This window comes from Thamnophis elegans, chromosome 2, assembly GCF_009769535.1.
Source record: "Thamnophis elegans isolate rThaEle1 chromosome 2, rThaEle1.pri, whole genome shotgun sequence".
In the NCBI taxonomy this organism is placed as follows: Eukaryota; Metazoa; Chordata; class Lepidosauria; order Squamata; family Colubridae; genus Thamnophis; species Thamnophis elegans.
The window spans coordinates 97,754,111-97,765,816 of NC_045542.1; the positions used below are offsets into that span (position 1 = coordinate 97,754,111).

At 38.8% G+C, this 11,706-nt stretch overlaps 1 protein-coding gene across 1 annotated transcript; it reads left to right on the forward strand.

Annotated features, from left to right (window-relative positions):
- The first annotated feature begins 2,787 nt into the window (after window positions 1-2,787).
- EIF4E1B (eukaryotic translation initiation factor 4E family member 1B) lies at window positions 2,788-11,706 on the forward strand. The gene is made up of 7 exons (XM_032211751.1): window positions 2,788-2,805; window positions 4,311-4,399; window positions 5,759-5,854; window positions 8,249-8,312; window positions 8,953-9,066; window positions 10,835-10,974; window positions 11,592-11,706. Exons 1-7 carry the CDS (start codon window positions 2,788-2,790, stop codon window positions 11,704-11,706), a joined length of 636 nt encoding a protein of 211 aa, XP_032067642.1.

The window sequence follows — 11,706 nt, forward strand, 5'->3', positions numbered from 1 at the left end:
TGTACAGTATTACATAAGTACCAGAGGTGGGTTCCTACTGGTTCGGCCTGGTTTGGCCAAACCGATAGTGGTATCACAGCATGGGTCACTGGAACCGGCAGCGACCCAGGCTGCCCCGCCCCCTAAACCGGTTCTCCGGTCAGCACTGTCGGCGACGCCATCTTGTTTTTAAGTTCGGCGCATGCGGAGAACAATTTTAATTGAATTATGCATGGGCGTGCAGCACGCATCCAGCTAACTGGCAGTAACTGGCCAGAACCCATCTCTGATATGTACATATGTACAATATTATTGTAACTGTACCCCTGTAAGAGCTGCTTATCAGCATAAACAGGATGTGTAATAAAAAGACACCAATACAGATAGTCCTCAACTTAGAACAGTTGGTTTAGTGGCTGCTCGAAGTTACAATGGCACCGAAAAAAAGTGACTTATGACTGTTTTTCACACTTATGACCATTGCAGTTTCCCTATGGTCACCTAACCAAAATTCAGCTGCTTGGCAACTGACTCATATTTATGACGGTTGCAGTGCCCAGAGTCATGTGATTTCCTTTTGTGACCCTCTGACAAGCAAAGTCAATGGGGAAGCCAGATTCATTTAACAATCATGTACTAACTTTGCAGTGATTCACTTAACCAATGTGGCAAGAAAAGCTGTAAAATGGGGAAAAGTTCATTTAACAATTGTCTTGCTTAGCAACAGCAATTTTGGGCTCAACTATGGTCATAAATCGAGGATTACCAGTATTGGGACCACAGCCTACCACAAAACTAGATGCTAAACGTATCCCTGAATTTCTTCAGGTACATAATGCTAATGTTTAATAATATCAGCCACATTCTCATCTTTCAGTAGGATACTATTACCAGGAAATACTTACTGCATTAAATGCACATAGGATAAAGTTCCCTCTCTATTTACAGGGTGAAGAAAAGCAGGAAATAAAACACCTAGCATAAACCTGACATCAGAAAACTTGAGAAAGTCGAACGATTTTGTCTGCAGGATATGGTAATCCTATAGTGATCATTCTTGAATAGGGAGCTATAAATGGAAACTCCAGCATAAAATCACAGAAGTACATCTTATTAATTGGAATTCTATTTAATTGGAATTCTATCTATTTATGGCCTAAATGTGGTGGAATATAACCTGGATTTCCAGGAGGGAGGGGCTGCATTCCAGAGGACCAAGAGATCAAGATAGCTTCTTCCAGTGGTGGGTTGCCAAATGTTTTACTATTGGTTCGGGCACCCTCATGCGCAGAAGAGTCCGGACTGGTGGGCGAAGCCTCCCACCGCCCCTACTACCAGTTCGCCCAATCCGGGCCAAACTGGCAGCAACACACCTCTGGCTTCTTCCTGGGAGTTATTGGAGTATAATTTTAATGATGCAAGTACTTGCTTTAGTTAGCTGTCTACTGAAGAGGAACAATAAAGAAAACTACTTAGAAGTAACTCTGCAACATGTTTTTCTTGGTTTTTGGAGCCTGACGCTAAATGAAAGAATGGGTAAATTCGTTTACCAGTGAAAACATGTTTGTGTGTTATCCCAGTCTTCTGGTTTAAGAATTATAGGTGCTGGCGTTCAACACATCTCAAGGACACCAAGCTAGGGAAGATTGATCAAGACCATTTTTCAATAGTCACTTGAAATACTGACATAATATTAAGAGCTTTTTAAAATCTGATTTAGCTGCTTATCAAGTTTACCAATACACTCATGGATATGTGCAAACTTAAATAGATTTTATGTACATGATGAAGTGGACTGTGGGCTACAAGGATTTATACCGCAATAAGTTAATTTAAGGTGCCATGAGATTCTTTATTGCTACACTTTGGAAATTGTAACGCTATTTTCAGTCAGACTGCTTTGAGACAGCTACAGGCATACAGCTGAATGCTAGTATCTGTGGTTGCTTCCACACCATCCAAAAAGGAGGACATTCATTCCTGATGGCTACCTGTTCAATCACTTGTCTAAGCAAGCAAGCAAACAGCATTAATAGTCCCCCCACCCACCCTATTAGGCCATTGCCTTGAGAAGCAATACCTGAAACAAATGACAGCTATCAGAACTGTTTGGGCCAAGTGGCCAGCCCTGTAAAAGCTCAATGAAGCTAGCTGGCCAAATAAAACAGGGATCAGTACCTTGTATCAGTCAGGGGGTTCTCTAGGCAGAATGAGGACAGGAGGATTATTCTCTTGGCCTGAACAGGAAAATGTCCCAAGCTTTTTCTAGGTACAGCATCCAGTTATTTTTCCCTCTACTTGATGTGGGATGGGCCCAGACCAAATAAGCAGACGAGGACAGGCTGATAGATGACAACTGGCATCATGATGCTTAAGAGCTTCCTAAAACCTTGATGGAATCTCATGTAATTTGACTTGGGAAAATGGCCTGTTCTTCAAATGCTAGCCTCTTTTTAAAAAAAATAAACCCACATCCATTTTCTACTCTACAATTGCTGTCCTTCAGCATTCCTCTTGTTTTCAGTTTCACAGTGACCCTCCCTCCCTCCCAGATCTCTGCTTCATTTTTTTGTTCTAATTTTGTCATAGAGAAATGGACTCAGGTCCTTTAACATTCAAGGCATTCTAATGACCTTGTTTTGCCATGCATGTCATGCTCCACCCAATAAAGGGAGTTAACAGGTTCTACAAATGAAATACACTCAACTCTCTTGTCTTTCGAAGAAGAGCCTGTCTGGTTTGGGGATTTAAAGAGATTCCCCAAGTACTTTCTTGGTAAAAAGAATTGGAAAAAATATTGTGTAAAATATGGCAGCAGCAAAGATGGTAGGTAATATTGAATTTTGTCATTTTTTACTGAGCTTTCTCTCCTTTTTTCTCGTTGCAATCTGCAGAGATAGTATTCACCAAAATGGGGTCTTAATTATTCAATTCCATGCTCAACTTCTTGAGGACTCATTTTGGTTGGGGAAGAAATATAGCAAGGCTGATTCATCTATTGGAAGTGAGGTTCTGCTTTGTATCATGCAGGACTTAAATTCAATTGAATACAATGGGATACAATATACTTTCAAGCAAATACACACAGTGAATCCTTAGAACCTGACATGTATTCCAAACCATGATCTTACACTGCTTAAGTAAATTGGAAGACCTACATCATATGGCCTAAACTGCATGGAAAACTTTTCTATGACTTAACTAGCAACGTTCCTGTATTCCTAACTATAATGGGGGATTTTCTGTATCTTTAAAAATAACAAAAGAAATTCTGCATGTTGGGGAAATCTCATTTCTTGTTACTGTAGTTGTGATAGTAGGTCTACTAAAGGTGCTGAATCTATGCTAGGAGAACATATAAACTGTGTCTACCATGCTATACTGATTCTACAACACTAAATGAGGGAACAGGAAAATAAAATTTCTGCTTATGAAAACAATTTTCAAGCTGTTGCTTGAAGAAAACACAAGCAGGCCCAAGATAACTTTCCTAAACTAGCTAATATGAAAATGAGGCCATCAGCTCATTGGGCAGTAAGTCTTCCTTCATAGATCTATTTACTCTCCTTAGCTCTTAAGTATAAGTATAATCTTTATTGTCATTGTACTTAAATACAACAAAATTGGTTTTTAAGCAAAATCTGCAAAATCTATATGTCACCTTTCTTCTCTGTTTGATTTAGGGATTGTTGTGTAAAATGAAGATGACACTAAAGTCTGGGGCCTCAAACTGTTTGTTTTCCTGTTACTTTGACTAAAGATTTGGAAAAAAGTTAGACATTTTGGGAGCTTGTAATTTTGCTAATACAGTTTAAGTCAATAATTGTTTATTCACTCTGTTTCCAATCCTTTGAGATGGTGGCTCTCACACTTTTCCAGGAAATATTTCATGCAGTAGGAACTATGTCTGTTTGGGATCATAAATACATGAAATAGACTAGTTTTTCCTTGGAGCTAGAACAGGTCTTGGGGGGAAAAAATCTTAGTATGCCTGGGAATATGAAACTTTCTAAACTTTGAAAAATAATTTGCTTCTCCAGTTCTGGAGAAAAAGCACGTAGATAAGTTTTATTTCTTAAAGCTGTATTTCCAGATAAAAACTTTCTAGTTTTGGATTTGCGCTTGAGAAAGAACATAGGCCTGAAATGTATGGGCTTCTCAATTTCTGAAAAAAAAACCTGTTGGCTTTTATTTAATCTGTAATGCCTTATTGTTACAGGGGTTATCATCCTTAGCTTGTGTTATTGTTTAGTAAAGATTTCAGGAAAACAATTGGGAGAAATGACTATCCTGTCAATTGCCATAGCATTGCCCATTTGTTCAAACATTAGGCAAGCACACATGAAGAACATCAGAAGCACAAGACTAAGAGAGAGGAGACAGTTGTGGAGCACATCACCAAGCATCCCCTGCAGAACAGGTATTAGCAATAAAATGGGGTATACCATTTTATTTTGTTACATCCAATGTCCAGTCCAATGTCCAGTTCTTGGGCCTCAATATTCTTTTTTCTTACTTGCTATTCCTTTTATGAACTATAAGTATCCTGAACACATACATTTAAATGTTGCTAAAGGAAGCATTTAATTATACTAGAACAGATATATTGTATATATTTTCAAGAAATGTTTGGTGGTTTGTTCTCAAAAAGCAGTTACGAAACTTCTGTACATCTGTGGGTTTTATAGATACCACATAAGAAAATGCTCTCAGCTTACAGGTGTATTAAACTGTCCTAGATCTTTTTTCTCTTATGAGCAGGAATCACATTCTCCAAACAAAGTATTTGTTCATTATCAAACACTTAAGATCAGTGGTGGGTTGCAAATATTTTTACTACCACTTGGGCATGCTACTTGCACGCACAATGCAGGTGGGTGGGTGGGGCGTCCCGCTGCCGTTACTACCGGTTCGGCCGAACTGGGCCGAACCGGGAGCAACCCACCCAGTGGTGGGTTTCAAATTTTTTTAGAACCTCTTCTGTAGCTGTGGCCTGCTTTGTGGGAGTGGCTTGCTGGCCATTTGACTGGGTGGGAGTGACTTGCTGGCCATATGACCGGGTGGGAGTGGCTTGCTGGCCATGTGACCAGGTGGGAGTGGCTTGGCAGTCATGTGACAGGGTGGGCGTGGCCAACTTGTAAAATATGGTGAAACTCACTTAACAACGCTCTTGCTTAGCAACCAAAATGTTGCCTCAGAAACTCTGGCATTTGAAGCACGCAAGTCTTAAAGTGGTCAAGTTACAAGACCCTTGCACCCCTAACCCTTTAGAAAAAAAAAACCCCAAGGGTGTTCTTGACAAAACTTGACAGCTTTAAGACTTGTGGACTTCAACTCTCAGAATTCCTCCTCTCGCTCTTCATCTTGATGATGTGCAGACGGGCGGGGGGGTGGGAGCTGGAACCGGTTCTAAACGGCACTGTAGATTTGTGGAACCTCTTCTATAGAAGAGGTTAGAACTGACAGGAACCTACCCCTGAACCCACCATTGCATAAGATACTCTAACTTCCATTTTTATATTTCTTTACTGTACAAAAAAAAAGGAGAAAGAGAAAAGCCTGATGTTTTTTTTCAGGTATTCTAAACTGAAAATTTAGTATGTATTGGTTATAAAATATCAATTATGATTACACTTAGACTGAGCTGAGCATGGAACACTTATCGATTCCCCAAAACAAGCATTAAGAAGCATGAGGATAATTTGGCTTGGCTTTCAAAGAGCACTTCCCTGACTTTGTTCTGGTTAGTAACTTCACTGTACCTTCCTTTAATTCATAGGTGGGCCTTGTGGTTCTTCAAAAATGACAAGAGCAAAACTTGGCAAAATAACTTGCGGCTTGTTACCAAGTTTGATACTGTGGAAGATTTCTGGGCGTGAGTGTATACTTAGCTTATTCTGTGAATGTTAATATTTCAATCATTCAATCCTGAAGAAGTAATATGATGGTAGGTTATGTCATTTGGCATGTGGATCAAACAGAAATATGTCCACATTGGTCAGAGGGGAACAAATAGAACAAATAGATTCTGGAGAACTTCTGTAAAAATTATTAATACTGCAAATGCCACCTTGCTATAGTCCCCCACCCCCACCCCACTGGCAACAAATAGAGGGACTTGTTATAATATAGTTTACTGAAATAGAGAAAGGCCTCCCTTATTCTAATGCCTTAAGGTATCTGTAGCTCTCTAAGTAACTCAGTGAATACAAAGGTATTCCTAAGCAAATCAGTAATGGAAAGCAGCTCTTTCCTAAATGGCATTTAGATCAATACAGGTAGTCCTTGACTTATGACCACAATGGACCCCAAAGTTTTTGTTGCTAAGTGAGATATTTGTCAAATGAATGTTGCCCCATTTCACAACCTTTCTAGCCTCAGTTGTTACATGAATCACTGTAGTTGATAAGTTAGTCACCCGGTTGTTAAGTGAATCTGGCTTCCACATTGACTTTGCTTCTCAAAAGGTCACAAAAGGGGGATCACATGGTCTTGGGACACTGCAATGGTCATCAATATGAACCAGTTGCCAAGCATCTGAATTTTGATCACATGATCATGGGGATGCTGGAAAGATCGTGTGAAAAACTGTCATAAGTCACTTTTTTCAGTGCCGGTGTAACTTTGAATGGTCACTAAACGAACTGTTGTAAGCCAAGGACCACCTGTATTAGTTTCCTGTTAAAGAATTCTTGAGGTACATCTGCATTTGAGATGCAGACTGGATCCTTATTTTCGGGAGAGTAACTACCTGAGCCTACAGTATTGTAGCAAAAACTGTCCTATACCGTATCTCTCAAGTGAACTGCAGACTACAAAATTTGGTGTCAGTTCTGTGGGCAATTCCAAAAGCAGCCTTCTTGTAAATTGCTCCGTACTCTGCAATACAGAAACTCAGTGAAGCAACTAGAAGACTTCTAGCTAATAAATAGCAGTGTGTTATTGCTGTTGTTTAATGACATTCATCCAGTTTCCTATCCCAAGCTACTAATTGTCCTGGAAGAATAAAAATATCCTACCTCCCCTACTTCACACAAAAGGCAAAAATAGATTGTCTTTTCCATCCATGTTTTCAGAACATCTAGCATGCATTTGCTGCTGTTTGAAAGAAAGAAAGAAAGAAAGAGATAGATAGATAGATAGATAGATAGATAGATAGATAGATAGATAGATAGATAGATAGATAGAAAGAGATCTGAACAGTTACTATAAAAAAGAAATCACTGGGAAGTTACTTCTCTTCTAATGCATTTAAAATAACTGCTAAAAGTACAGCTGATTGTAATCTCACAATCAGGTGCTTTCCCCAGTCGCTATAGGTGTATTTTCATGTAATTTTAATGGAGGAGAAAGGGAAGATATGTTCTCTAATGGCTACGTGCAAAGAGGCACTAGGAACAGGGTGTTGAAGGTTGGTAGTGATGATGAAAAGGAGGGATAGTCCTGGAGTAGCAAACCACCACCACTTTGCATACAAGAGAAAGAAAAACTGGGAGCCTCCACGTGGAAAGGGAAAAAAGGAACAAGTCTTGCTATCTACTGTGGAAGAAACCGGGCAGATGAATCCATTTTTTGTCCATTTCACCATGGCTTCTTTTGTCTGGGAAGAATCTGCAGACTCCAAATACTGTAGCCTGCATTAATCCTGTCTGAATATTAAAATGGAATCAGAAGGATAGTGTATATTTGTATATATGCCCACCCTCCCAATTCAGGGCAATTGCTGTGATGGAGTATCTGTGAAGCCACTGAGCCAATTCTCCCCTTTAAGGACCTGTAAAAACAATGTTTAGTCACCTAAAACACCTACAGAATGAGCCAATGAGAAAACTGTTCACCCATAACGTCATTGTTGGGGGGGGGGACTCCCTCCCTCCTTTCCTTCTCATTGGTTCATTCTATACAGAAAATTCTAGGCACTGAATACTTTATCTTAATTTAACTATTCCTTAAATAATTATGAAGGTAAAATGAATAGCACTGACATTAATGCTTGGAAAATGAATTGTATAGTAGTATTTATTGTCATTGTATAAAATAAATACAATGAAATTAGTTATCTCCTTGCTAAAAATGCCATTTGAAATATATAAAATATAGTTAGGCCAAATGGGTACTCTAGGAAGTTAAGATTGCTTTTCTGTGATGTGAACCTGGATTTAGTGAAAAAAATTGGAGTTTTGGAGATACCTATGCAATTGATTTCTTATTGAAATAATATCCATCAATTATATTGCATAACATCTCTCTCCTGTTCTTGAAATTGCAGACTATATAGCCATATCCAACTAGCTAGCAAGCTGACATCTGGCTGTGATTACTCTCTTTTCAAAGTAAGTTTTCTCCAGAACTTGTTAAGTCCTGACAACATGACCCCAAACCTATTGAATTGTGACATGAGGGTCTCTTATATGAAGGTAAATAGAGAGACAATATTTTGGATCCCTTTATTATAAAGTTTAACTCTCTCAGCTTGTGCATTGTCCTAATACAGGACTTTTATCTGCAATAATTATGCTGGCTGGGAAGTCAGCATATTTGGAAGTTGTCCATATTAGGGAATAATGATTTAATTTTATGCTTTGCTTGCTGGCATAAAACCAGTGCTTCCCATCTGAATGTATCTATAGCTTAATAAATAGTGAGAATGTGTATGACTCATATGTATGATTCATACAAGGTGGTATTAGTTCCATTAGGTAGGCCAGACCAAGAAATCAACAGCAAGAATCCTAAAATTACTTTTATTGAGACTGGCTATAAATCTGACTGTGTTGTCCTTCCTCCTCCTAGTTCAGTGAGTTAGGATGATGCCTATCTGAATCTCTTCCAAATGCTATCTGGACATTCTGGACTTAAAACATGTTTTATCTTTTGTTGCTTTGGCAACAGAATCTCAATTTTCTTCATCTAGATTACCTTCCTTATTCTGTACATGGCAAGCAATTATCATCTTTGACATTTTTCTACCAGGATGGTATCGAACCCATGTGGGAAGATAACTGGAACAAGCATGGTGGTCGTTGGCTTATCACTTTGGCTAAGCAGCAGCGGCGTACAGAACTTGACCGTTTCTGGTTAGAGACTGTAAGTAAGCAGAATTCAACTTCTATTTCCCCCTCTGCTCCATTAATTTCGCAAACCGGGTGGTTCTTTGGATTGTGGCCATATTTCTGTAATGGATCCAAAAGCTCATAATACAATACAATACAATAGCAGAGATGGAAGAGACCTTAGGGGTCTTCTAGTCCAACCCCCTCCCTAGGCAGGAAACCCTATACCATTCCAGACAAATGTCTATCCAACATCTTCTTAAAGACTTCCAGTGTTGGGGCATTCACAACTTCTGGAGGCAAGCTGTTCCACTGATTAATTGTTCTGTCAGGAAATTTCTCCTCAGCTCTAAGTTGCTTCTCTCCTTGATTAGTTTCCACCCATGGCTTCTTGTTCTACACTCAGGTGCCTTGGAGAATAGTTTGACTCCCTCTTCTTTGTGGCAACCCCTGAGATTTTGGAACACTGCTATCATGTCTCCCCTAGTCCTTCTTTTCATTAAACTAGACATAACCAGTTCCTGCAACCGTTCTTCATATGTTTTAGCCTCCAGTCTCCTAATCATCTTTGTTGCTCTTCTCTGCACTCTTTCTAGAGTCTCCACATCTTTTTTACATCGTGGTAACCAAAACTGAATGCAGTATTCCAAGTGTGGCCTTACCAAGGCATTTTAAAGTGGTAAACACTTCACGTGATCTTGATTCTATCTCTCTGTTTATGCAGCCCAGAACTGTGTTGGCTTTTTTGTCAGCTGCTGCACACTGCTGGCTCATCTCTGTGTCCCTTTAGTAGATAAGGCTACTAATGTAATTGTTCTGTTTCAGTAATTCCTTCCACAAACGAGGCCACGCTAGGTTATTCTGAGGTGGGCACTATGCCTTCAGACTAATTTAAAAGGTGTTTGAAAGCCATCAGTTTAGAAATCTGGTGTGCTTTCCTTCCCCCTCTTTTCCAGCAGCTACCTGGACAGAAGAAAATCCAGACCTTCAGTAGGCAACTTAAGAGAACAAACTACATAGAGGAAGCTCTATTTTTTTGTTAATGTTGTGTGGGTCACTTGGATTCTTGCAGTCCAAGAATGTAGACCTGGTTTTGATTTAAATATTTTTCTTTTTTTTATAATTTTTTTAAATTAACAAACATATAAAACACACACACACACAAAAAACTTAGATGTACACATTTACACAATACAATATGAACAGGGGCTTCCTGTTGTTTCTAATAGCAATTATCAATCGATACCGCTCATATTACTTCCCCTTCTACTGTATTTCATTTGGATTTCACCATTCTTAACCCTCTTATTTAACTCATAACTATTATTTTTTTAGTTTTGTTATATTCCTTAATTGATTCTCGTTTCTTTCCTCCATCCATCTATACCATTTATCCCATATCTGGTAGAATTCTGATTCTTCTTTCCCCTGGATTTCTTTAGTTAGTTTGTCCATTTCAGCACAATCCATAACCTTTCTTATTATTTCATCTTCACTTGGAGTTAGTTTTTCCATTTCTAGGAAAAGGCAATCCTTGTCGCCGTAATTATATGTAATATTAAATACTGGATTTCTTTTTTGTATTTTGCAGACATTATTCCTAATAATTATAATTAATAATTTGTTATTAAGTTTACAGTGTGCAGAAAAGATTAATTCTTATTTGTCTCTCAAGATTCTACTCTTTTCCCCCCAGTATCAATACTATCTTTGGGACAGGAAAAGCCTGATACATCAGACAAATGCTGACATCTGGTTCCCTGTATATTCATGTGGATTTTCTTCCTGCCCCCTTTTTGTAGTTGCTGTGCCTGATTGGAGAGATGTTCTGTGACTACAGTGATGATGTCTGTGGGGCAGTCATCAATATTCGTGCCAAAGGGGACAAAATTGCCATTTGGACCCGAGAGGCAGAGAACCGGGATGGAGTAATTCATATTGGGTGAGTGTCACCTTCAGAGGGCCCTCCCAGACTGAGGTATGGTGAGTACTTATCTGAGAGATGGCCTTTTCAGTGGCAATGTCCCATGGGCTTTAGAAAGCCTGATGCCATGCTTCCTGCCCTTTTGGCACCTAGAAAAGACAGATTAATTTCCTATGCACATCCTCACTCTCTTTCTCTCTCTCAATTTATATGGCAGCTCATCTCAAATTTATAACTCTGTGCAGCTAATGTTTTTTTAAAAATCATAAATCACACAACTGTAAAAAAACAACAAACATATAATCAGCTGACATTAAAAAAAAACAAGCAAGCAAACAATGAACCAACATCATGCATTAGAGTGTGGCCATGATGTTCACTTGTTGCTTTTACTTTTTCTTCACATTTTAATGTATCTTATAGATTTCACTTTGTATTTTGTATTTTACAAAATGTCTTAATGTATCCTTTTATTGTTTTTCTTTTTTCACTGCAATTGTTTTATTGTAAACGGCGCTAGATTTCTTAAATGGGATTTCTTTAAAAGGAACCATAAGAAATGTGGGAAGTAAAAACTAATGGGGATTGATATCTTTAATAGCCCTCACACAAAATTGCTTTCTTCTGGCTTTCAGGCGTGTGTATAAGGAACACCTGGGCCTCTCTTCAAAAGTGGTCATTGGTTATCAGGCTCATGCAGACACAGCTACCAAGAGTGGCTCCCTTATGAAGAACAGATTTATCGTGTGA

What these genes read in the sequence shown, in the direction of transcription:
- EIF4E1B (XM_032211751.1), top strand. An exon ending in AAGCATCCCCTGCAGAACAG is followed by an intron (nt 4,400 to 5,758) that starts GTATTAGCAATA and finishes TTTAATTCATAG; the next exon opens with GTGGGCCTTGTGGTTCTTCA. An exon ending in GATGGAGTAATTCATATTGG is followed by an intron (nt 10,975 to 11,591) that starts GTGAGTGTCACC and finishes TCTGGCTTTCAG; the next exon opens with GCGTGTGTATAAGGAACACC.